This window comes from Abrus precatorius, unplaced genomic scaffold, assembly GCF_003935025.1.
Source record: "Abrus precatorius isolate BTA unplaced genomic scaffold, Abrus_2018 Scaffold6, whole genome shotgun sequence".
NCBI lineage: Eukaryota > Viridiplantae > Streptophyta > Magnoliopsida > Fabales > Fabaceae > Abrus > Abrus precatorius.
In genome coordinates, this window is record NW_020874406.1 from 20800601 (window position 1) to 20826580 (window position 25980).

The following is a 25980-nucleotide window of genomic DNA, read 5'->3' on the forward strand; positions in this document are numbered from 1 at the left end:
TTGACGATTTAGGCATCTTTTGGGCACCCCAACTACTTTACTTGTCATATAGTTGCAATTATCATTCTTCAATGGGTACAATAATTCATTTAGGCTAGGATACTTTGGTTCCATGATTTTGGTCATTTGATCAAGAATGACATTCATAATGCAGAGAATATACATGTAATTGATTTTTCTAACATGAACTTAGCTTGTAATAATTCCAAAGTAATTCTTTAAGAAAGATTCTAGAAACGTATCCATTCATTATAGCAAAAACGTGGGTTTATATGGATACGTCAATTTATGTTATGTTTGCAATCTTAATTATGCGCATAATAGACAAGTTGATTGTATGAATCTAAAATCAGTTGAAATTTTTTATTAATTAAGTTGAAAGAAATCATGTAAATGTAAATATAATGATTCCTTTTTTATTCGACATTTTAGTTTGAAAATGAAATTCTATTTATTAATTGTAAGCTCAATTATTAAAAACAGTGCTTAGATGTGCAAATGTATTTATATGTCTAGGTAAGCTTGGGATTTATGGTTGGAAAAGTTTTTTGGTCTCTCAAGAAAATATGAAGAAAGAGAAAAAGAAATTGTGAGAGAATAAAGTCAAATATAAAAAAATGATATATAAATTTAAATTGATGTGTCCAATTTAACTAATAAATATTAAAAAAAAAACCTATAATACTATACTTAAATTTTTCTTTTTTGGTTTTATTGATACAGAGTGGACATATTCCATAGGCTACTATGTAATGCTAGGAAGGTCTCCAAGATAAATTCTTAAAAGCCCATAATAAATTTAAGTATGACTAAAAACCAAACATCTTTTTGGGCCTCCCCCATATTTGGTCTGAGTTAGATTATAGTTTCCTCTGATGCTGCGCAGTTTGTTTCGGACTTAGCCCATGGGCCTCTTTTAGCTTTGTTATGCCATTGAGAAAAATTATTTCAAATTATAAAAAATGAAATATGTCAATTTTTAAGAAAATGTTGAGATATTATTTAATATATAAAGATGAATAATATTCACATAGGGTCTATAAATGGAATGGAGCGTTTATTTTCAATCCCTGCAAATATAAAAATAATTGATGATATTTAGTAGTCGATAAATAATAAATTAATAATTAGAGTGAATTTTATGTCACCCTGGTATCCTAGCTATATAAGCTGAAAATAGTATTAATCATTGAATTATTATTAAATAAATTTAATACCAAGTTTAATATAACGTACTAAACATTAGTGAACATATCCAAAAGAAAATGATAATTATTAAACAAAATAATTTCGTTGGTCTAGAACAACAACTTCTAACAACTCCAATATAAATGCAACTTTGAGGATTCCATGAATTTCTAGAAAAACTGCCCAGACTATGGTTTATCCACCAGAGTTTATAATAATTATTTTATTATATTATACGATAAAATGCTTTTAAGGATTTATACATCGCTAAAATTCTTATTAAATGAAATTTATTCTTTTCGTCGTAATTTATAAGCTTAGCTATGAAACATATTCAAGCAAAAAAAAAAAAAAAAAACTTATATACAAGCCAGTTGTTTTGAATTAACCCAATCAAGGAACTGGTCCAAAGAAACTCAACCTTGGTCGAAAACTGTTTTTGCAATAATAGTTCAATGGTAAAAATTAGCAGGACAATAGTTTCATGATCAAGATTCGATTTCTGTATCTTAAAACATTTTCAAATCTCTTGAAAAAAATACTAGCGGAAGAGAATACTAGCATTCCAAATCTCTACTCACTCGTACAAAGGTGATAAGTCTAAATAAACTCTTTCAAAATGTCCCGTCAAATGATGTTTTATCTGATAAGTTCTTATCAATACAACTGTCTCTTCTTCTTCGATTATGGTGAGGGAAGCACAATAATTTTAGTAAGAAAGGCCATTCATGGGAAACGATATTTCAAGACCAACTTATTATTATTTGAAATGCTCGTTTTCATGCAACCATTACTGAGTCACATGTTCCTGATTGGTGAATTACTTTTAGCACTTCTTAATACAAAATATATTTTTTAATAAAAATATATTTTTGATTCATTTATGTACGCATCTCAAAATTATTTAATGGTTTAAAATTAATTTTGGTCAATAATAAACTAAATTAAGGTCCTCTCTGGATTGCTTTCATAAGAAGCAAACATTGATTAAAAGTGCTACTCATAACTAAGATATTTAGTTTGGATCACTTCAGCTTAATTAGGGAACGGAAAAAAAAAAAGGTGATTAATTAGGTGACACCAAAATGTATGGACATGCAATTGCGTTGCTTAGCTTCGGGTAGATTGTCCTTTTACTTGTACTAAGCATGATGTGTTTTCTTCAGCACCCTGTAATATTCTCTGTTATGGTACGTGTTACGATATATACGTACATACTTTTTCCAAACGTTGTCTTAATTGTAAGGTAGTAAGTTCTGTTTGTTTAATTAAGGGTCACACCCTAAAAGTGCAAAACAAAATTAGCTGGTTCATAAATTTTTACTGGTTTTCCTCTTTACAAACAAGAAGAAACACCCCAAAGTAACCCTAGTTGTAGTTCAACCTTTTTTCCAACTCTGGAAAATGACCGTGTGAATATGGCTTTGCTTTGATGTTTTATAGACATTTTATATGTATTTCTTATTTAAATTGTTTAAGCGAAGACGTTGTTTAACCTAGGGACACATACATTATTACAATTGTTGCAATCGTATATGCATTTATTGTTGCATTTAATAAATTTTACGCAATTAAATTACTCGTGTATTTATCATTGTTATAATCTAAAACAGATTCTTCTCAAAAAATATTAGAGAAAATAATTTGGGCATTTAATGTTATTATCTTTTATTATATACGTGTAATTAATTTATAATTAATAATACTAATAATAATGTTATTTTTATTTATAAATGACATTGCAACACTGTTAATATATATCTTTAGATCCTAATGTCACTCCTAATATTAGACATATTATGAATAATTTTAATAAAAATAATAGTGTCAAATATAAATGAATTTGAAATAAAAATTAAAATATAAAAATCGCATATGACATACTTATTCATTTTAATTTTTAAATATAGAAATCGCATATGTCATATATGATTTACTAATTTATTTTAAAAATACAATTGTATTTGAAAAATATAACTTATACTAATTGTATAAATAATTTAAAATCGATATAAAAAAAGTATTTACATGAAAAAAAAAGCCTTTACAAAACACTTGGCGTGACTTCGGTAAACTTAACTACAAATCATCACATACGTAACCATTGTCTAAATTTGTCAAACTTTTGTATGTTTTTCTTTTTCCATTATGAATAAGCAATGCTTTAAATATGCAACGGTATGCGATTTGATTTTCCAGAATAAGTATCTCACTTGATAATCACAACAATTACAATTTGATTTCTGATAAGTATGTCTGCAAATATTGAAATATTATATTTATTGAATGAACATTCATGACAAGTTAATTGTTGAATTATTAAACGTGACCTATAATTAATATTAATAGAGATATATATAAAAAACGTCTCAAAGCCCCCAATATATTAATGTTACTTTAAGTTCCAATTTATCTAAGTCAGGTCGAGAATATGTATTTAAAGAAATAAAATTCTCTTAAACTATTTTTGTATTCATTTATAAGACTCAAACTTAACTAATCAAGGGACAATTGAACTCTTTACTCAAACCAACAAGTGTTGATATATTAATTATAAAGGAATCTGCGTAACTTTCCTTATGAAAAGAAAAAGAATTTGAAGTTGGGTTGCATAAATGTAATTTATTTTTTATTTTGATGTTGGCATGGAACATGCATTCAGTAGGTTGGCCCTTATTATTGAAGCACTTATTTAATTCATCCCTATTTATGATGGCAGATGCAGTATCAGAGCAAAGGAAGAAAACTCATGTGCTTATATGCATGAGCCGTCATTGCCCCCACATTAAAAGAAAGGTTTAGTATATACTCAACCTCTAGCTGCAAGTTCAAGCTTTTATAACCATGCATTGCTGTAGTTTTACTCAATGGGAAGAGATGAGATACATATCATATCATATAAAGGAAAGCACACAAAACAAATGTTTCAAAACTGTGCCAAACAAAATGCTCTACTTAAAACAAGATGTGTCATATGTTTTATATAAAATTATTTTTTGAAATTATGTAGGGATCAATGGATGAGTGATTTTGGTATTTCCATAATTGTTGCTTTATTCTTTAACTATTACAGTCAAGCTTTTTGGTTATTTTTTTATATGTATAATACTCACAAATTCATATTTTATACTCAAGTATATATTATTTTCCTTAACATACCAATATTTTTCTGGTTTAAAATTTTTTAAAATTTAAAATAAAGAGCAGGTCTATATGTGAGGTCCAGCACATTTACATTTCGGTGCCGTCCTTTTTGACCCTCTTCCTAAATAAATAATATTTTATTTGTTAACAGTAAACTCATTTGGCTATAAATAGCCGTGAATGAAATTGATATGTGTAGCACAAGCATCAACCGAATAAGGTTTCATCAAGCATTGAGAATGTTTGTGAGAGAAAAAAAAATAGAGTGTTGAGTAAATCCTAAGAGTGTGAGAAAAATACATTGGGGTGGGTATCATCTCTATTTCCTCTTGGTATTACAAAATTTGTAATATTTGAATAGGAGTGGGTGTCACTGGGTACACTATATTTTACATCTCTTGTGTGATAGAGTGTTGAAAGGATATTGTAAATATCCCGAGATATAGTGGAATATTTTTCGGAGTTTGTCCCGTGGTTTTTCTTCCACATTTAAGGTTTTCCACGTTAAATATTGGTGTTCTTTATCTGCTTATTTTATTCAGTTAGAATAATTCTTAGTATACTCTGTGGTTGCAGTTTAGTCTGATCTTTCACATCAGAAAAGAATTATTTCTGTTATCCTTCCATGGCTGATTGTTGGATTGCTGGAGAAGTGTGTATTTGTATTAGTGTTGTAACTGGAAAGGTTCTGCCTAAGGAAAAACTTGGTATTTAAGTGATCCGTTGTGATCCACCTCTCTTTCCTGAGAAGTATTCCAGTGCACACTTTACAAGTTACAACGCTGCGCTGCTAGATCTATTTATTAGGTCTGAATTATTGCTCGCCAGTTTACGTCAGAATTTTAATTTACACGTCCAAGTTATTCCGCATTTGAACCCAACACTATAAGGGAAACTAACTACAAGATACCTTAGTATATATGACGATAATATCATAAATTAGCTTCACTTAAATTCTTTAGCACTTATATTAAGCAATCACCAATATTGCCACCATTACTCTAACACCTATCATTGTTATTACCAAATGTCCAATATTACTATTATTGTTTTTTGGAATCTTTATTATTATTACTAATACTATCATCAATCAATAATGTTATCATTATCTAATAACATTTATTATTATTATTATTATTATTATCAAATACTTTTATTTGTTTTGATTATTATTATCTAAGAACAGATATATTTCGTAAAAGCTATTTTTATTCAAGTCAATAATATGATATTCACAACATGATGATGAGATGAGATTGGCTCTTTTAATGAAAAAAATTCCATTTACAAGGTTTAAAGAAATCAAGAGCTTAGTTAAGGAAAAATAACAAGGAACACATTGTCTAAACTTTAATATATAAAAAGGCGTTAAGACTTTAATAAAATTTTTTTAGTTATATAGCTAACAAGTTTTTCAAGTAGTTTAGTAATAAATAAATAAAAATACGATAAATGATTTATCTAAGAAAAGATCAAGAAAGCAACAGTATCATTTGTTTAAAAAAAAAATATCGTCTATTCTATCTATTGACTTACGAAAGAGTATTAGGCAAATAAAAGTTATTAATCTACTTTAATTGATTAAAAATATATTAAAAATTTTAATCTATCCATAATCTATCTAATAAAAACTTTTTAAACATATTTATTAACTTTCTATACGAGCACGTTACTATTAACCTATTTAAAATACATAGGATTCATAAATTAAAAACATGTACTCAATCAACAGGTTCCAAACTACTTAACCTAATAAATCACAAAATAGTGTGGATACTTTATTATTTATTTTGTTTATTTTAAAAATTATTATTTTAATTATTTAAAGTTAATTCTCAACAATGAAATTAACATTTGCATAATTTTGAATATAAACACCAGAAAAGGTCCTCTTTTCATTAGAAATAATAACATCTGCTTTGGAGATTTCTATCGTCACCCTGCATTTGTCTCAAAGGTCCCTCGACGTTTTTGTTTTTATTTTTTATTTTTCATTCGCTTCTCTGCTCACGATTCCAGAAATGTGAAAAATAAAAATAAAATCAAACAAAAAGAAAAGAACATTATGATCCATCCACACGTGCTGGGACCGTGACACCCATGCCAGCTAGCAGTTGACAGATCTTCCCACATGTCACGTGTTACTGTACCGTTCTCGAAAAGCTAAACAAAGAAGTAAAAAACAACAAATACATATAAAATCTTTTCCCTTTTACCAACGAGTAAAAACTAAAAAGCAAAATAAATAGTATAAAAAGAAGAGTGTTAAATTACAACATTATCCCTAAAAAAGGTAGAATAGGGGTCTAATCGTGTGGATCGTTGACTAAGAGGCGTACGGTGCACCAAGTTCGATGAGGAGCACTGTTAAAAACAGCTACTCTTAACCTAACTTAATCATAATCGAAAGGGTTAGTGGAGGACAGTTAGCAACAGGTCGTTAGTCGTTAGCCAATGGGTTTTTATAACATACGGCAAGACCACGTTTGCGCCTGTTAACTCATTCAAGTTGTATGCACTTTTTACTAAACAAAAATATGGTTTATTATTTGGCAGTTCATAACTGAATTAATAAGAGCATATGCTTTTCTACTGTGTAGAACCAATGATGACTGCAATCATTCGCTTTGGTTCACCTCTCAAATGAGTTTACATTGTTTCTTTTTATTACTATTATTATTGTATGTATTGAACTCGCTGTTTTTTTTAATGGATTAGAAATGTGTTTTAGTAAATAATTAAAAGTATATTTTTGTATATACATGATTTAAAAATAATTGTGTGTTTTGAATTTACTTATATTAATATAATGGATTTCTTTTCACAAAAGAATCGTTATATATATACTTGTAACATCAGAATAATACTACGCAGATGTGACAATCCCTACTATTTGTCAATAATCAATTTCCCATCTTTTTTTTAATATTTAAGGTGTAAATATGTAAATAAAGAGTAAAAAAACTACTACCAATCAATTTGTTTTTGAATTAATTTATTCAGAATTTGAAATTATATTCCAATCCAAAATTTATCATTTTTATTTTTCATATAAGTCAATATAAACTAAACATAAATCAACGTCATATTGGAGTTTGAAAATATGAAATATTGTCCATGAAGTTATTTTCTTATATTAGCAATTTTGGATTTAGGGTACTTGTTTCTTAGTTATTTACCCAAAAAACAAAAAACAGACGTAATAGAATTCAGCCCGAACTAATATTTGTCTGTTTTCTCATATATACGAAAATAGACCAACTATTTTTTCCGTACTAATTAATTGTGTTAAACATTGTTTCTTGTTGGTTATCGATCATTTTTAATTTTAATTTTTCGATTTTCCTTCGTTGAATTTATAATGAAAATAGTGGATTGAATTTGATTTAATATCATATAAAATTATTTTATTATCAATTATTATATAATTTTTTATATGATAAACAGTTTTTATAAAAACTTTTGAGCATTGCTAACAAATATCTCAAAAACAGTAGAACGATAACTATTAAATATACTTTTTTATTTTTTTTTAAAAGTAAGCATTTAAAATACAATATTTTCTTTTTAAATATATTTCTTTTATTTTTCAACGAACAACTAGTACGGTATATTACAAAAGGATGTTAACTAGTAAATTTAGAATGAAAGACAAATGAGATAATTTAATTAAGTAAAAACTAGAAAAATATGTATTTTTTATAAATTTTTATCTTATTAACTAAGTAAAAAGATGAAAGACATTATAACGGTATCTTTCTAAATGCTTATAATTATTTAAAATAACAAACATAATGTTTTTTATACTTTTCAGAATTTAAAGTAAATTAAACATTGTAAAGTTATCTTATTTTAATTAAAATGAATAAAGTTATATTTAAATATAATGATGACGGCATTAGTATCAACCGATAAAACAATGGAATGAAATTCATTTAATTTTAAATTAATTTATTTATTCTAATTATAAAATTGTTTTCCAAATTAAATTGGGTTTGTTAAGTGTGCTATTTTATATTCTTAAATGCATATTAAAACGCTATTTTCAAATTAAGGAGTAAAACTAAAAGATTAATATCATTATAGCGTTTTTCATATATGTGTAAATGGTTTTGGACAAAAGGAGCTAAAAGGGTTGGTAGCTATCTAAACCCCAAAGCCATGTACAATATCTGAAGAGTATAATTTAATTAAAAGTGATATTATTAATGAATCTCTGTAAAGATGGGCACAGCCTCCAGACATCTTAAAGTGTTAGTTCGTTTGTCTTTTGAAATAAATAGGAAAAAACAAATTATTATATATTATATGTCCCTTTTATTTTTCTTGTGTATTGAGTAAAGTGAAGATTAATTAAGAGCTACCGATGCAATTGGCACTAAACCTAAACCAGTTTCTTAAATGATGATTGCTGGAAGGTCTGCCGACATACTTTTTATATAATTCAAACTTAAATTATTAAATAATAATATTACATTAATTAATTTGCGTGTTTAATAATAAATGTCTCTTGACATGGATATTATCGGAGACCTTATAAATGTTTTATTTTATATAATTTAAATCCTAACGATGAAATGATTAATTAAGATGCTATAGTGTGTCGAAATTTTTTTATGGGAACACTTTATCGTTAGAGGCTAAAAATATTAAAATTAAAAATTTTAAAATAATTTAGTTTATGTTAAAATAATCGAGTGTGGTGAAATACTAAAATAAAATTACTATTTATAAAATGTTATTAAAAATATAAATTTTGTAAAAGGTAATACCAAATTTCAACCGATCTTATCTCTATATGTCTACGAGGGCAAATTATTTGATGAAGATGTCTCCAGCGAATGATTAAGAAAAATTCTGAACAAGTGACAACATGTATTTGTTCTACGAAGTAAAATTCTTTTATTTACCATTTCATTATTTTTATTTGGCACGTTCCATCAAGCGAGCAATATTTTAGACCTTAAAGCGTTAATTTGTTTTGCAAATCTGAAAATAGTTTATTCGAACAAGATTTTCTTGGAATGATTGGAGTTCCCTTGGTTCAAATTTCTAACGCAGGAATTAAGTAATCGTTGTCTTTATTAATAGGAAGGGGCTAATCCTCGTTGAAGTCAAAATTCGTGCATGGACATGCAATAACAATTCACATGTGGAATGGAGCAGATTTTCAAATGAAAACATAAAGATAGGATGATATTTTTCTTGTTGGGCTTCCCCAAATCCTAATTAATTCATAACTACCGGTAAATAAAAATTTCTTTTATAAGCTAAAAGGCGAAATGTCATGAGACATACCTTGGTTACCTCGTCCAAGTTTTGCACTGCCCCTTCCATGTGTTTGTCACATGTCTGGTTTCAGAGAAAAGTACGTAGCTCAGTAGCTTGTCCACTCTATACATCTAAGTCAACTGTCAACTGTCATGTCTATTAAATTTTATTTCCTACAACATGACAAGTTATTATCCTATCATCGAATGTATTTTCATTTTCTCAAATAAATTCCCCATTCATAGAAAGAAAAAATTGTCCATGTTGAGTCTCACAGCAATTCATGTACTTAATAAATCAGCAATTGCGAGCCACAAAGAGAAAAGAAAGGAAAGTGGAAAAATGCTAATAAAATAAGAGAAAGTTGAAGAGGAACAAGGAATGTTATGGAAGCAAAAGTGTGAAAAGGGATAGCAATGTTGGAAGGGGAAAGGAAAATGTGTTTTAAAGGAGGAAGGAAAGGCACAAGTGATTGAAATTCCCCGAAGAAAAGGTGGTGATTGGGACAGCACTTGGGTGGGGTCTAATGGGTGGCGCCCCCTGTAGATGGGAACGAATGCTCCTAACTGTGTTGGTCAAATAGCAGGAGACAAACTTGCCGTGACTTTGATAAGGCACCTCATCAGCTTACCCTTAATGGGGGTGCTGCCTATACCTATTGACACCACATGGATCATCCCCCCACTGCCCCCTCCCTAGGCCTGCCCTTAGCCAAATGCTCAAGTGCATGTCCCTTAGATCAAACACCACCATATGCTTCCATTAATTACCCCCTCTCCACTCATCACCAACAACACACATTTCCCCATTACTCAACTTCACAATTCTATTCTATCATACCCACTCAATTTCAATTTCACCTGTTCTCGCTTATATGTACTTTAATTAACTTGCTTTTCAGATATAATTGTTCTAACGTGGATCATCTTATTTTAAAGTTAATTAAACTCTTTCATAAATTCAAATTTTAAATTCTGATCCACCCCAAAATATCAATTTGCTTACATATACTAAACTACGTAGGTAGAAATGGAGAAACACCTACTTCTCCACCAAAAATGATCAATTTTAGCTAGTCTTAGACGCCTAACCATCCCTATAATTAACTAGCAAAGGTCAAAGACGTGTAGTTTTTCAAAGCCATTAGTAAACTCATTAAAGTTTCTCTAATCAAATTTTCTTGCCCACATGCATTATTAGTATAAACAAATCAAGTTGTTATTATCATAAGGAATTCTCTAATTAGATAATCTGCGAGTCATGAGTCTTGACGATGTGCACGTTGTATGTCTACAAATGGTGTATCGTAAGGTATCGGTAGATTTGGCGGTGCAAAATCAAGGGAGAAAAATGTTGTTCATATGATACCTAAATCTCTTTATCTTCTTAATAATTAATATAATAATAAAGTTTGATTTTAACTAAAAAAAACTTAAAATACTATAAATAATTTTTCAAAAATAATACGTTAAATTCTTCCAAAATTTTGTTTCTATTGTATACATGATTTAATTGAAAAAATAAAAGAAAAAAAGAAAAGAAAAAGCAATATTGAGGCATATTTATGGGGTGCAATAAAGTGGAGATAAAGGAAGTGGTACAAGAAGGAAAGAACAAGGAGTGTGAGGCAAAAGCTACAGATCACAGATGGGGCCACGTGAGGAGGCATGTGAGCGGAAGACACGCATGGGTGCTACCGCATCATAATATCACTTACGCACCAACCAGCCCTGCATGCCATTTTCGCTTCCTTCTTCCACCATCTGCCACTGCTCACCATATTCTCTAATTATATTTTACACTACTAATCATAGCTTTTAAACTAAGCACCCTTTTTCTTTTTCTTTTTTATGATACCATGTTTTCATCATTTTAGAGTTTACTTCACTTAGTTCAGCTATTTCCCAGTAAGATTTTATTCATTAAACAGGGTGGCGTTTTTCATAATATAATAAGATCATATTTTGGTCATGAGAGGTTGGTTCACTTAGAGGAGCTATGTCGCTGTAAGATTTTTTAAACGGGTTTTAATAAGGATATAAATTTGTCAGATAGAACACTTCAAATTTAAATTTTACTAGAGAAAAAAATAATTCTTAAATCTCAGGCTTATTTAAATGAGTTAATATAAAGTTTAGAGTTGATTAGCTTGTTTAAAAATATAAAATTTGAACTCAATTTATTTGATCCTTTAAAAAAAGTTTAAAGTATTTTTAAGTTGAGTCTAACTCACTTATGAATTCGAACCCATTTTAACGGCTCTTGCTGTTAAGTGATATGATAAAAATTATATGTATAAGGTTGAATGTAATTAGGCAATGTGTTTTAAAAATACTTTTAGTGAATATTTTTAAAAAGGCAGATGAACATTCTAAAGTTTTAAAAACATCAATAATCATCTGATTATTTTCACAAACATCTTAAACGTTAAATTTTAAGAAATTTGTTAACTTATTAATCTTAACTGTTTTAAATCGTTAAATCGATAAAAAATAATAATAAAATTTTAACTTAAAAATATCAAATTACTTTTTTTACAATTTGATTTGATTTTCATATTTAAAATTCAACGTAACCAAATCAAATTACGAACATACTAATCTTATCATTATTCTATCATTCTACAAACATTGATTTAAAAATATTTGTATTTTTAAAAACAAAATTGAGATTATTTTCACTCAAAACTAAATTTGTTATATTTATTGTATAAGACTTTTTATTTAATAAACATTATCTTTTAAATAAAAATTAAAAAAATTATACAACAACTTAAGAATTTAATAATTAGAAAATCAAAGGAGTGTTTCTTAAAAAATAAGTAAAAAAAAAAAAAATTCAATTTAAAAATGCAAAATATAAGTTTAAATTTATTTGATTTCAATATAATTCTTAAATTGACTCAAACTAATTTGTAAGATTTATTTATAAACGAGACATCCCTTGTTTTGAGTGCAAATGAGACAACACCTTACTCTTAAGTATTGTTCCACGAACTTCTTCATACTGAAAATCCAAGTTTTCTTTTTTAACCAAGCCCTTTCAAGCTTAACATACCCACGAGTGTTTAAAGAAAAACCAAAATCTATTGAATACTATCTAAAGGTTTAGAGTAAATACAGAAAAACTTGGATGAAAGAACAAAATGTTAGAAATGAATACAGTACGTTGCTTCGAGAGTCTCTTAACTTTTTTTCTGTTCTTTATAAATGAATTCTATGTATTTGTGTTTCCATGAAAAATGAACGCGGTAGATTTGAGAACTTGAGAGTAAATGAATTCTCTTAAATGCATGGAAACATTAGATTTGCTTTATCTGAGAGTTGGTAGCATTTTTTCACTAATGAGATTGTTTTATAGGAATTTGGTATATCTGTGCTAGCCTTCCTCTTTTTTTCCTTTTGTGCGACCACAGTAAAGAAACAATTCAGACTTCCTTTTATTCTACTCCTTTAATGTGTGATGCATTGGTCAAAATGTACTTGTACTTTGTTTCATATTTGACCTTGTTCTTGTTCTATTTTGAACAAGGTAACAATTAAGAAAAGTTTTTAGACACTTTAGACTTTATGAATTACCGATATTCTCTTATTTTGCACACTTGAATAGTTTGTTAGTCAAACTAAAATACCCATCTAATCATTTTATGGTGTGAAATTATATATATATATATATATATATATATAAAATGGGTTTATAGACAAATGAATTAAGACTTCCATTTTTAATACCCAACCAACATCATGCATAATAGTATTTGGGTCAACCGATCAAATTTGGTCTATTTTGTCACCTTAATATATTAAAACTTTGTACAATATCATGAATGCTTTGAATACTGTTCTTTAATTAAAATTGTAATTTTACTTCAATAACATGTGTGGACTTTTATTGTATTGATAAATATGTAAAATTCTAAATTTAATTGATTTGAGTATAAAAAAAATATTTGTGGTTGTCTACTTAAATTTTGTCATTTAAAAAATTATAACAAAATTTAATATTATTTTAAATATTTTTTGTGATATTTTCTATCTAAATTAAAATTTTATTTTGATAATATAGAGAATAATATTTGACATACATTAAAAATCAATATTAATTAAAGAATAACTGAAAAGTACGCACTAAAATTTTTTATAAAAAAAGATATTATATAAATATTAAGGTAATTTTCATGAAACCATGAATATTTGATTTTTTTTTTGTCAATTTAGTCTTTTAACTCACTATTATTTTATTTTTATCCTTTATGTCTTTGTTTAATTTTAATCTGAACTAATTTAATAATTATATAATTAACAAAAAATATATAATTTGTGGTAGTAAAATATTGCCACAAGAACAAACAGGACCAAATTGAAGTCAAATGAAAAAGAATAAATGATTGAAATAAAAAATTAGATAATTATATTAAAATAAAGAATAATTTGAAAAGAACAAAATTTATTTTTCTATTTAATTTATTATATTTTTATCACATAGCAAGGGGAATTTTATTTATGGTTCTATTTATTTTAGATTTTGATACAAGAGTGGAGTTGGTTTTGAAAGAATAAAAATAATTTATAATTGGGTGTGATATTTTTAAAACAAGTAAAAAGTTATATTTTTATTTAATTATACAATAAAAAATAAGAAAAATAAACATAACAAAATTAAGTATAGAAAATTTATCCAAGTAAAAAGTTTACAAAACTAAAAATTTACTTAAAAACACTCACATTCTATAAGAATCAATTTTATCACCTCCCCGTGTAAAGTCATCCGAACAGGTATTAGTTGAAGGATTGAATGATTTATACCTAAACATGTAAAATGGGCCAAATATACTTATATTTTGCAATCACATCATGAGAGTCCCATCTGTTTCCATGATTCTATGCCATACTACAACATGAATCTTTGTGTTCAGATGCCAAACATTTGGATGCTTTGTGCCTTTTAATAATTCTAAGGAAAATAACTATTCATGAATATAAATGATTTTTAAAAAGCAATATAAAAGTGGTTTTTTATATTTAATACAAGATAAAAGATTTCTAAAAATACTAATCTATAAAGAAATGAAAAATAAATTTCTCTTTCGTAAATAAATTAAAATTTCTCATGATAGTGAAGTATAATTCTTTGTGGTAGATATATCAATGACTAGGGTTTCTATAGTCATTAAACCCACTCAAAATAAAGTCTTGTTTTTTCATTCAAACTAAAAAAGAAAGAAAAAAGAGAGAGCATATTGTGTTGATTTGAGAAGAATAAAATTATGCAATTTGGTGAGAACGGAATCCTTAAAAGGTCACAATCAGTGAGCATAAGTTTTTAACTTTCATCTTTCCAAAGGTCAATTGGACATTTATGGAAAGCAATAGTTTAATGGTTGAGCTGGTGATTCGTTAATTTCATAATTACTTAACACTACAAAGAGACAGGAAATCAAATACAGCAATATGCTTTTTTTGATAAAAGGAAATTATATTATTAGTTTAAAACTAATTACTAATTTATAATAATTATATCAATAATAAAATATTTTAATCTTTTAATATTTTTCAATTAATAAATGATAATTTTTTTATACTCCCAACACACATGAATTAATTGAGTCAATTTAATTTAATTTACAATGTTAAGTTTAAATTTCAATAAATATTAATATATTAGATACTCACAAAAATATATTTTTCTTATAATGATTTTACTTAACTTGAACAAATTTATAGTTATAATTTAAATAAAATAATAATAACAATTTTTTGTAATATTCATAATAATTTATTTTAGTAGTCATAAAAAATTAAAAAAGACTTATTCATCAATCATAAAAGATGATCACACAAAGGTAACTGAAAAATAAATATTTTCTTATAATAATTTTATTTGACTTAAATATAATTATATTTACGATTTAAATAAAAAATAATATTAACTTTTTATAATGTTCACAATAATTTATTTTAGTAGTTATGAGAAGATTAGAAAAAAATTATCAATCATAAAAAGATGACCATACAAAGTTAATTGAAAGTTAAAACTTTTAAAAAATAAGTTTCTTATAAAAACTCACTACGAAGCTTAAACCAAAGGGGGTGATGGGAGAAAGCACATTCTAATGCGATGGCGACGCCGTGACAAATCCTGAAAGCAGACAACGACAAATTTAGTGTTACCGTTCAATGAATGGTTCACTCCTTAAACCTTGGAGGCTACAACACCCCATTTCACACTTTTTTAATAGATGGCTCTATTGACATCTATTTTGTATAATTAATTCTTCAAATTTTAAATTAGCAATTTCCTTATATAAAATATAATTATGATATTAAAAATATAAAATATAATGAATATCCTTTTTGATAAAACTTAACACAGTTAGATATTTAAAATTAGTCTTCAGAATTGGTCTGAATATTTTATATATTTAAATTAATTACTTTAAAAGAGTCTGTACTTATTGAATGACCTTTCTAAGAATAAATTTACTTTGTGACTTATTATAGCATCAGAATTTTTTTAATTCTTATTATGAATTCCATACTCTTAAATGAAAATTTAAAATTAATGATAAAATTGTTTATAAATTTATTTTTTTTTCTAAAAATTTATAATAAATTTTTTTAATTTAATTATTAATTATACTAACTACTTTGTAGACAAAATAAAGTAATACTAGCTAAACTTGTTGTTGTAACATATGATTTATCACTTTTAAATTAATTATTCTTATGAAAAAAAATCAAAGAATAATATATTTCAATTTTAAGGTAATATTACCTTTATTTTAATTTATCTATCCGGATAAAAGATAAATTGTATTCATATTTATTTATTTATATACATAATAAGAGAATAATAATTATTATATTTTTACTAATATCTCTATGTTTGTACAGAATTTTGAGTATAGTAAATGAAATATTTATATTTATTTAATTGAGTATCCACAAATTAAAGAAAAATTTATTAATAAATAACTTTAACAAAATAATTAAAATCATTGATATGTGTAATTTTTTAAATAATAAATAATAATAAAAATAATATAATAATTTAAAATTAATTTCTATCTTTTAATCAATATTTTTCATATGAGATAATTTTATTCAAAATTAAATTGGGTATGAAATATTGATGTCTCTCCTAACTAAGATATAAATATTGAATTACCACCTTACGGGGATTAACGATCTTTTTTAATTAATATAAGTTGTTTCAAACTACTGAATCAATTCTAAAAAATAAGATATTAATTAAATTGTCAATAAAAATAAATATTTTTATATATTTTTGTGTAGTATAGTTCAATTTTTTTTATTTCCGTGCTCAAATTCAAATAAAATTAAACCAAATTAAAGTACATTTAAATATTATTTTTTCTATTATATTTTCACATAAATACTATTTTTAAAGAAAATTTATTAAATTTATTTGTATATTTTAATAAAAATGTTCAGATTATTTTGACTTATAATAAATAATTTAGATTAAATGGTAACTCAATATTTTTTAATACTATCTTTTTCATTTTATTATATATTTAACTTTTTATTTAATAAATACTATGTATTAAATGAAAAATTTAGTCATAAAAAGTTTATATATTCATTTAATCTTTTATTTACATTTAAAGAATACCTGTGGTCTATAATTTTTTTTATTTATACTCAAATGGAAAAACTTTATTTGTTTAGCTACTAAAAGAATTAAAGTATTATTTCTTACAAAATAAAAAATATTAAAAAACAAAAAATTGATTCAATCTAAATATTACAAATATAGATTGAATTAGTTTAATTTTAATATTATTTTAAAATAATTTAAAGTGAAATATATTTTTTATAATTAGAACAGTTAATGTTCACATCAAAATACATTCAAATATAACCGAAGAACACTTCTACAAGTATGATATAGGTGATAAAACCTGCTCTCAAACAAATATAATTTAAACATTGCTAAAAAAATGTAACTTTTAATTTAAAAGATACACTAAATATAATGTTTTGGAGGTGTATGAGTTTGTTTGATTCTTAAAAAAAAATCTCAATCAATTAAAATCATTGAGTTAAATTTGAAGAAGGTTTTCACCAAATTTGTGCTAAAATAATTTATTTATTTTATATCATAAATATGAAATTAATAAAAAATTATTTAATTACACTGGTTTAAATTAAATTTTATCATCTTACATGTACCCGTCCAACAAATTTTGATAAACATAAAAGTTACACTAAAAGAGATCTTGGAAACACAATCTATTAAACATATCATTAAATTTGTTAAAAATTATAAAAGTTAAAAGAATTAATTTTTTCAACTTTAAATTAATATTTATTTGAGATCTTTTTATAATTTTTAATAAATTTTAACTAATAATTTTTTTATATTAAATTCCTCTTTTATTCATCATTTAATCAAGTTAAACGTGTTTAATTGACCCAGCGCATAATCTAAACATGTTACTTCTGAGTAAAATTTAAATATGATTGTTATTAAAATAAAATTTTAATTACAATCCTAAAAATCAAATTTAAATACTTAATAATCACAAATTGTATTAAAAATAAACTATTTATTCCACAAATATATTTTTAATGTAATATTATTTAAATTTATAATAAATTTATGTAATATTTTAATGCCAAAACTTAAATTTAAAAAAATTAAAATTAAAAAATTACACTTAAATTATTTGAAGTTTTTTTTGGTGTTTGTTAGGATACTTATAAATATTATCTACTGTCTTTAAATTAGCAGTTATATCAGATATTTATATTTTTAAATAAATTACAAAATTTACAATTTATTTATATAAAATTAATAGGGATATTATTTCACGTATCTCCCAATCGCGTCTTGCTAACGTGCACCTTTGGCTCCAATCTTCGTTTGCCCTACTTTCTCTCTTGCAATATAATATTGAGGTAATTGAATATTAAATAGCAATCAGATTATACTGTTTTTGAATAGTAACAGAAACGGGTAGGAGAGAGAAAGAGAGATAGTGACAGACAGAGGGAAAGGGAAGAGAGAAGGAAAGAAAGAGGGTCTGCGTTTTTTGGGGTACTTTTTGGAGCTGCAGGTTTTGGAGCATCGTGTCGGGGAGGTTCTGATTTTAGAGCCAATTTCCCCCCCCCCCCTTTTTTTTTTCCAGGGAAAGAAATATTATTTAATTATTATAATTTATAATTCGTTTAAATAATTATTATTACTTTCCTAAGTTATAGACATAGAGGGAAGATCAAAGGTGTCTGTGTGAGATCCCTGTATATAAAATCACGCTCATATTTTTCTGTGTATATATATGCACTGTTACTTTGTAACAACACCACGTTCACGGAGCCTCTTCGTTTCAGAGAGAACCTAGGAAATTTTGCTGTAGCAGATCACGATTCCAACGGAACTGCAATGGGTAGGTAGCGTTTGGTTATTTTTTTTCTTCATTTTAATTTTCCATGTTTTTGGGGTTCTTAGATTTGTGTTTCTTGGTTTGGGCATTTCAAAATTTTGGTCTTTTGGCTTGTGTGTTTTGTGAATCTCTGTTGGTTTTTGGAGTGAGGAAATTGGGATGCAGGTTTTGTGTTATGTCCACAATTGCGTGGCAAGGCATGACATAATCATGGGTTTGGTGTGAAATTTTTACTCTTTCTTTGTAAACAGGTAATTTGTTCAACTCTTGTGATTTTGGGGTGTGCATATTTGCTTATTCTTCTTCTTCCTATCTCTCTGGCTATTTGGTTTGATTGGCCAAATGGGTTCTATCCTGTGATTCCTTCTTTTTAGCATGTTAACAGCTAAGCATACACCACGAGGTTTATTCGTACATAACCACTTTTTTGGGGTTCTGGCTTTCTTCATTACTCGGTTATTCTTGTGTTTATTCATCTCTTTACCATTGGCCACTCTCTTTTACACACCTCATCCTTCTGTCCCCAGCCCTTGTTGTATTCTTCTCTCTCTCTCTCTCTCCTCTCTCTCTCATTGATGTGTTTTATTTTGGAAGATGGTTTCTTCATTATTATCCTCTGTTACTATATGTATTTATTGAGTTGCACTAGCTTTTGATTCTCATTGGCTATGAGGGGTTTTGTTTCCATGTTTTGTTCTCTGATTGGTTTGTTTTCTCTCTCATAGCTTTTATTTCGGAGGTCAACATGAGCTTCTCTCACTACAGGGATGATGAATACGAGAAACTCTTCCGGAGAATGAACCCTCCCAGGTTCCAAATTTTCCTTCCCATTTGATGAAAGAAAACTAACCCCCTTTTTTGAAAAAAAGGATGGGAGTTTCAATGATTCTGTCCTCACATCTTTGTCCACTTGTTGTCTTGTCTTGTCAGGGTTGTAATCGATAATGAAACCTGCAAGAATGCCACTGTTATACGGGTAATGGCTATTTCCTTTTTCTCTTAATTTTGTTTAATGTTTTTCTTGTTCTTCTTCTACCCTTTGTGGACTTTTCGTGCTTCTACGATTGAGCTTTAATGGCACTTTTTTCTCTAATGAGGATAATGAAAGTCAATTTGTTTTTGCAGGTTGATAGCGCAAACAAGCATGGAATACTTCTTGAAGTTGTACAAATTCTCACTGATCTAAACCTCATCATAACTAAGGCTTACATATCCTCTGATGGTGGATGGTTCATGGATGGTATAATATTTTTCTTTAATGTACAATAATTTCTATTATTTGTTTCTCTTGCAAATTATATCGATAATCGTATAAATTTTGCGGGGTAATTAAAAAATTAATTGTTTTAATTCATGTCTTTCAGTTTTTAATGTTACTGGCCAAGATGGAAACAAGGTTATAGATGAAGCCATTTTGGAATACATTAGTAAGGTGTGTGTCTCTCATTTGGTGTTCTTCAACTTCTGTGCTTTATTGAACAATCACTGACAATTTGTTGGATATCATTTGTGTTTTTAGTCTCTTGGTCCGGAATCTTGTTTTACATCTCCAATGAGAGCTGTTGGGGTTAAGCAAACATTGGACCACACTGCAATAGAGCTTATGGGAAGTGATAGGCCCGGACTTCTTTCAGAAGTGAGTGCTGTTCTAACCAACCTCAAGTGCAATATACTGAATGCAGAGGTGTGGACTCACAATGCCCGTGCTGCGGCCGTGATGCATGTAAACGATGAAGAAACCGGGTCTGCTATCGCTGACCCTCAGAAGCTCTCTCTAATCAAGGAGCTTCTATGCAATGTGCTTGGTGGTGGCAACAAAAAAAGGGGGGCTAAGACTGTTGTTAGTGATGAAGTCACACATACTGAGAGAAGGCTTCACCAAATGATGTTTGATGACAGGGATTATGAACGGGTTAATGATGATGGCTTTGATGAAAAGCAAAGACCAAATGTGAATGTTGTGAATTGGTCTGACAAGGATTATTCTGTAGTTACTATTCAATGTAAGGATAGGCCAAAGCTTCTCTTTGACACAGTTTGTACTTTGACAGACATGCAGTATGTGGTTTTTCATGCAAATATTGATGCTGAGGGGCCACAAGCATATCAGGTATATCACATTTATCACTTTGTTCTGCACAAATACACATGGACACAGTCGTGTGATTCCTTTTGTTGCTTGGTGTTAGCTGTTGGTCTTTTAAGGACATTGGCTAAATATTTTATGGTTGCTTATGTAGGAATATTACATCAAACATATAGACGGGTCCCCTGTAAAATCAGATGCAGAAAGACAAAGAGTGATACAATGTCTTGAAGCTGCAATTGAGAGAAGAGTTTCTGAGGTAAGGATATTAATTGTTTCAAAATTTGTGATTTCTTGCATTAGTAAGGAATTTATGCAGTCATGCTTATCTAATCTTTGTTATTCTTGTGAATGTGAAGCAGTATTTTTTTTCTATGCAGTAATTTATTCTTAATTTTCACCAAAACTTTAGGCTGAATGTGATCGACTCTCTTGTATATTTTGATATCATGTAAATAGTAGTGGTCCAAGATTAGTTGAAATGCAGTTGGTGGACTTTGACTGCAGTTGTTGTGTCCCACTGCCAGTTTGATTGTCTTATATTGAGGGCCTAAATAGACTTATTCAACTCGATTTCATTTTCTATTGGTTAACAGTTAGTCTACTTTGAAGACGAGTCACAATTTTGTTGGCTTCACAAGACCTAAACAATAATTTAGTAAACAGTGGAAACCTTTCTTGAATTTTAAATTAGTGATTACTGTCTTTTGCTCTTTAGTTCTGCTTATTTTTCATTGAGTCAAGAAATCTTGTGCACCGCAAATAGTCTTTTCTTATTTATTATACCATTGCCAGTTAGGTATTTTTGGTTTATTTCTCCGATACCCTCTTTGGCCTTTGTCTCCTACTATTTTATATGACTACTAAATTGTTATTTTATTTTTTCTTGATTTAGGGTTTGAAGCTAGAACTATGCACAACCGACAGAGTTGGTCTACTATCTGATGTCACGCGTATCTTCAGAGAGAATAGCCTCACAGTTACGAGGGCAGAAGTGACGACAAAAGGAGGCAAAGCTGTTAACACATTCTATGTTCGTGGGGCTTCTGGTTTTTCTGTTGATTCCAAGACCATAGAATCCATTAGGCAAACAATTGGCAACACTATACTTAAAGTAAAGGGTAGCCCTGAAGAGATGAAATCTGTTCCTCAGGATTCTCCTACCAGATCACTCTTTAGTGGTCTTTTCAAGTCCAGATCATTTGTGAACTTTGGCTTGGTTAAGTCTTATTCTTGAGAAAGCTATTACCACACGTGCTATCTTTTCTTGTACAGTGAAAGAGCTTAAGATGCATAGGTGTTACTAGGAAGTGTGACTTTAGTTTAGGGAGTAGGAATACCATCATATCTCAAACCCCTTCAACCAGGGAAAGTGGCTTGTAAATTCTGTATCTCCCCTTCTTTAGGTTAGTTTGTCACTGTGGATCCAATCACTAGGTTGATGATGAAAGCAAAGAACACCCTAATTGTGTAAAACTTGAAACAATTAGTTTCAGGGGCATCATTTGTAAATACTCATTAATTTTCTAGCAGCAGTTATAATTTCTCATCTTGTTTTTTACTTTTTCTTGAGGAGTTCTGCTTACTAATTCTTGCTTTTGTCACTGTGTCTCCTTTAATTAGCCCCCAATTAATATGGAGTCTTTATTTAAATAAATTTGTGACATATTGTTGGCACGGTAAGTTTTGAATCGTATGTTAGAAAAAATAAATGTAATGACATCAATTTATTCATGATTGTCAAAAAGAAATATCTATATAATAAAATTTTAAAGCCTTTTGAACAAGGGGCACGACTCCAAGAGATAAATACCCTCCACATCATTGGATGTAGTGGGACTAATCTTCGTAGCCATAGCCATAATCTACTTCAAAGCTTTTATTTAAAAAGTTGTTCAAATATAATCATCCTTCACCTTTTGGTCCGATTTGCTATGCAAGATTGGTTTGACTCTAATCTTTGAAGGGATATCCTAAACTTTGAATTATAAAAATATAATTATATAGAATAAAATGGACATGACATGGGAAATTACAGGGAAAGACGCCTTGAATTGCGTCAGAATTGAGCAAAGTTAGACATTGCATATTTATTTATTAATTAGATCTTTGTGCGATTCTGTTACCCACCCTCCCTCCATTATTAACGTAAGAAATTTCCGTGGCTTACTAAGGACCAAGCTATGTCCTCGTTCCATGTCTTATTGGACAGGGCAATTCGGTGGCGGCTAACTTTGTGCATAGTGTTGGCTACAAAAATTGAAGTGTATGCCAAATTTAAATGCCAATTTATTACCATCGCTGTCTGATTGAGACTTGCACTATGGGTTGGGTTAGGCTTGCAAGAATTGCGTATCTTTTGTGACGTATAACACGCTGCTTATGTTTCCTCCTTCAATTATCATTCAAATTTTTATGGTCAATCCAATTAGAGGGGAAAGCTCTTAGCAGAGAGGATTAGCATTTACAAATCAAATGTGCCAATAAAGTTTCTGCTGCTTTATTAAGCTATTTTTGTCGTCATCAAAACCTTTCCCACTATGTTATTTTTGCTCCATTTGAAATGGTCCACTATGAAACACTTCTTGTCCAATCCACACCCATTTGAACATTCCTTTTGACCAAACAGTGTGAGAGTGGTTCCGCTTTTCGAACGAAAGTAGAGAAATTGCCTAATGAACACCCTGTATAAAAGCAACAAAAAGCAATGCAAATGCGTTATCTCTGTGCAAAACCACTTGGCTGTAGTATTATAATTATTTTTGCACTATTCTTTTATTAAATTGAAGTTTTATTTTAATAACATGTAATATTCTTGACACCACCTTTTATTACGTAAATTTTTTTAAGTGAAATATTAGTTTTAATGAAAGAACAATATGAAAAATATACGACAACTTTTTACGTGAGTTTTTATTTTGAATCACTAAAGTGAGATTTTAATTAAAAGAATAACATAAAAATGCATTTAGTATTTTATTTTATTTCCAAGGGACGGGATAGGGGTATATTTATTGCATGTCGCAGGATTTAAACATTACTCCTTATATATTATATTTTAGTATAGTTACGTTAAATATCAAAAGAAAGATATTACTATGAAAAAAAAAATACATATAATATTTAATCTAAATTTTATTATCATTATTTTTTAATTTATTTTATAATTTTGAAGCTCACACTCCCAAAAATTTTATATTGGCACATCTTTATCAATAAAGTCCGAAACATCTATTTGGGGGGTTTTGCCACGTGGATTATCATTCCATTAGACTGAAGTAGAATGCAACGTTAGGTAACCTAGATAAGCTTCAAATAAAGCAAGAGCCAGAAATAATGCAATTGTAAAGATGATCATTAGTTGACCAAAAAAAGAACACATGATCATTAGTGCATCTTTACTTCATTATAGAGAAACAGAGCTACTTGATGTTCCTCCACAAAAAATTATGTGATTTTTAAGTATTATATAATATAGATCTTTATGCCTCCAACATTTGAAAATATTGCTAATACTATTACTTTTTATTCTCACAATTGTATTTTATATGTAACAGATATTTGAGTATTATACTTACACATACACACATTACACATTTTGTAATATTCTTTCTTATTTCTTGAATCAGACATTATATATATATTCTAAAATCGACCAATGAGCTTTTTAAGATTGTTTCCCTTTAAGAAATACTCGTTTCAAGCCAATACTAAACATATTTGAGTACTGATGACAGGTGAATCAGTCTCTCACAAATAGTGGCTGGTTTGTATTTTTGTAAGTAAATTTTTGGTAACACGATGATATATCCCTAATAATGTTAAATAGACACAAATGTATTTTAATTTTTGTTAAGTAAATATGTGTGTGTGGGTAAAAACTTGCGGTTTCAAGCTAACGTTAATGAATCTCCTAAGTTACAAATGGCAAACGATTCAGTTATTTAGTACGTAGGTTTCAAATAATTATCATCTTCATTTTTCTTCTCTTCCTTTTATTCTCAACTTGGTGAAAATGTATTCATCTTATTCTGACTATGTGAATTCCTGTTTAATTGTTAATAAATTAAGTCTACAATATATACTTGACAGATATTTTTAAACCCTTTTTTTCCTGCATGCATGAACGATGAGTGTACTTACGTAAATTTCATCAGAAATGCTTGCAGTTTATTCGGTAATTTTAAGTTTTGTTGTACTTCTAAATTCAATGCTTCACTTACTCTGTTAATATGAATACCGGGAGGCTAGGGAAAATTATACTTCTTTCCGAAGTCTTAACCCAAGACTTTTACGAAAGAAACTTGATTCATTTTGCTTCTTTATTTTAGTTTTATCATTGAGAACTTAATTCAAAGGCCTAAACCAAAATAGAGAGTATTATCCAAGAATTCAATTATTAAAAGACCTCTAATAAAAGACTAAAAAAGTTAGCAATTAAATTTTATTCAATTCTCTTGACTCTACCATGAAATATTTCTCATTGGCGTTTTTTTTTCAATTTATATTTTTTAATCTATATCAACCCTACGATACCTTTAGAGGATTGGATCTGACACATTATATTTTGACAAAAGATTTAGTTGCTATATAAAATACTCAAATCTTAAGTTTTAGGTACTGTTAGCTACTCTAGTTATTGTAATCAGCCAGTTTTGTTTGATTTGTTCTCAAACTATTCACCCACTGTGTTAAACTTCCTTTATTTTTTAACGATTTCATTGAGTTAAACCTCTAAGACTAAGTTTAAGTATATAAAAGTATTACTTTTATATTAAAAAAAGATATTTATTACGAAAAAAATATAAAAGTATAATAATGTTTCAACAAAAAATATTATTTTTAAATATTTAAACTCAGCCCAACACTGAAATTAACAAAA

The 25980-nt window shown here is 27.9% G+C and overlaps 1 protein-coding gene across 1 annotated transcript; it reads left to right on the forward strand.

Annotated features, from left to right (window-relative positions):
- Positions 1-18569: 18569 nt before the first annotated feature.
- Positions 18570-22658, forward strand: LOC113869041 (ACT domain-containing protein ACR4). The gene is made up of 8 exons (XM_027505150.1): positions 18570-19015; positions 19738-19822; positions 19943-19988; positions 20138-20252; positions 20377-20444; positions 20532-21122; positions 21253-21357; positions 21994-22658. The coding sequence occupies exons 1-8, from the start codon at positions 19012-19014 to the stop codon at positions 22333-22335; spliced, it is 1356 nt and encodes a 451-aa protein (XP_027360951.1). The 5' UTR covers positions 18570-19011; the 3' UTR covers positions 22336-22658.
- Positions 22659-25980: the final 3322 nt, after the last annotated feature.

Bases quoted from the DNA above. Each gene is read 5' to 3' on its own strand.
- LOC113869041 (XM_027505150.1), top strand. The intron at 19,823-19,942 runs GTTCCAAATTTT...TTGTCTTGTCAG, and splicing joins CGGAGAATGAACCCTCCCAG to GGTTGTAATCGATAATGAAA. The intron at 21,358-21,993 runs GTAAGGATATTA...TTCTTGATTTAG, and splicing joins TTGAGAGAAGAGTTTCTGAG to GGTTTGAAGCTAGAACTATG.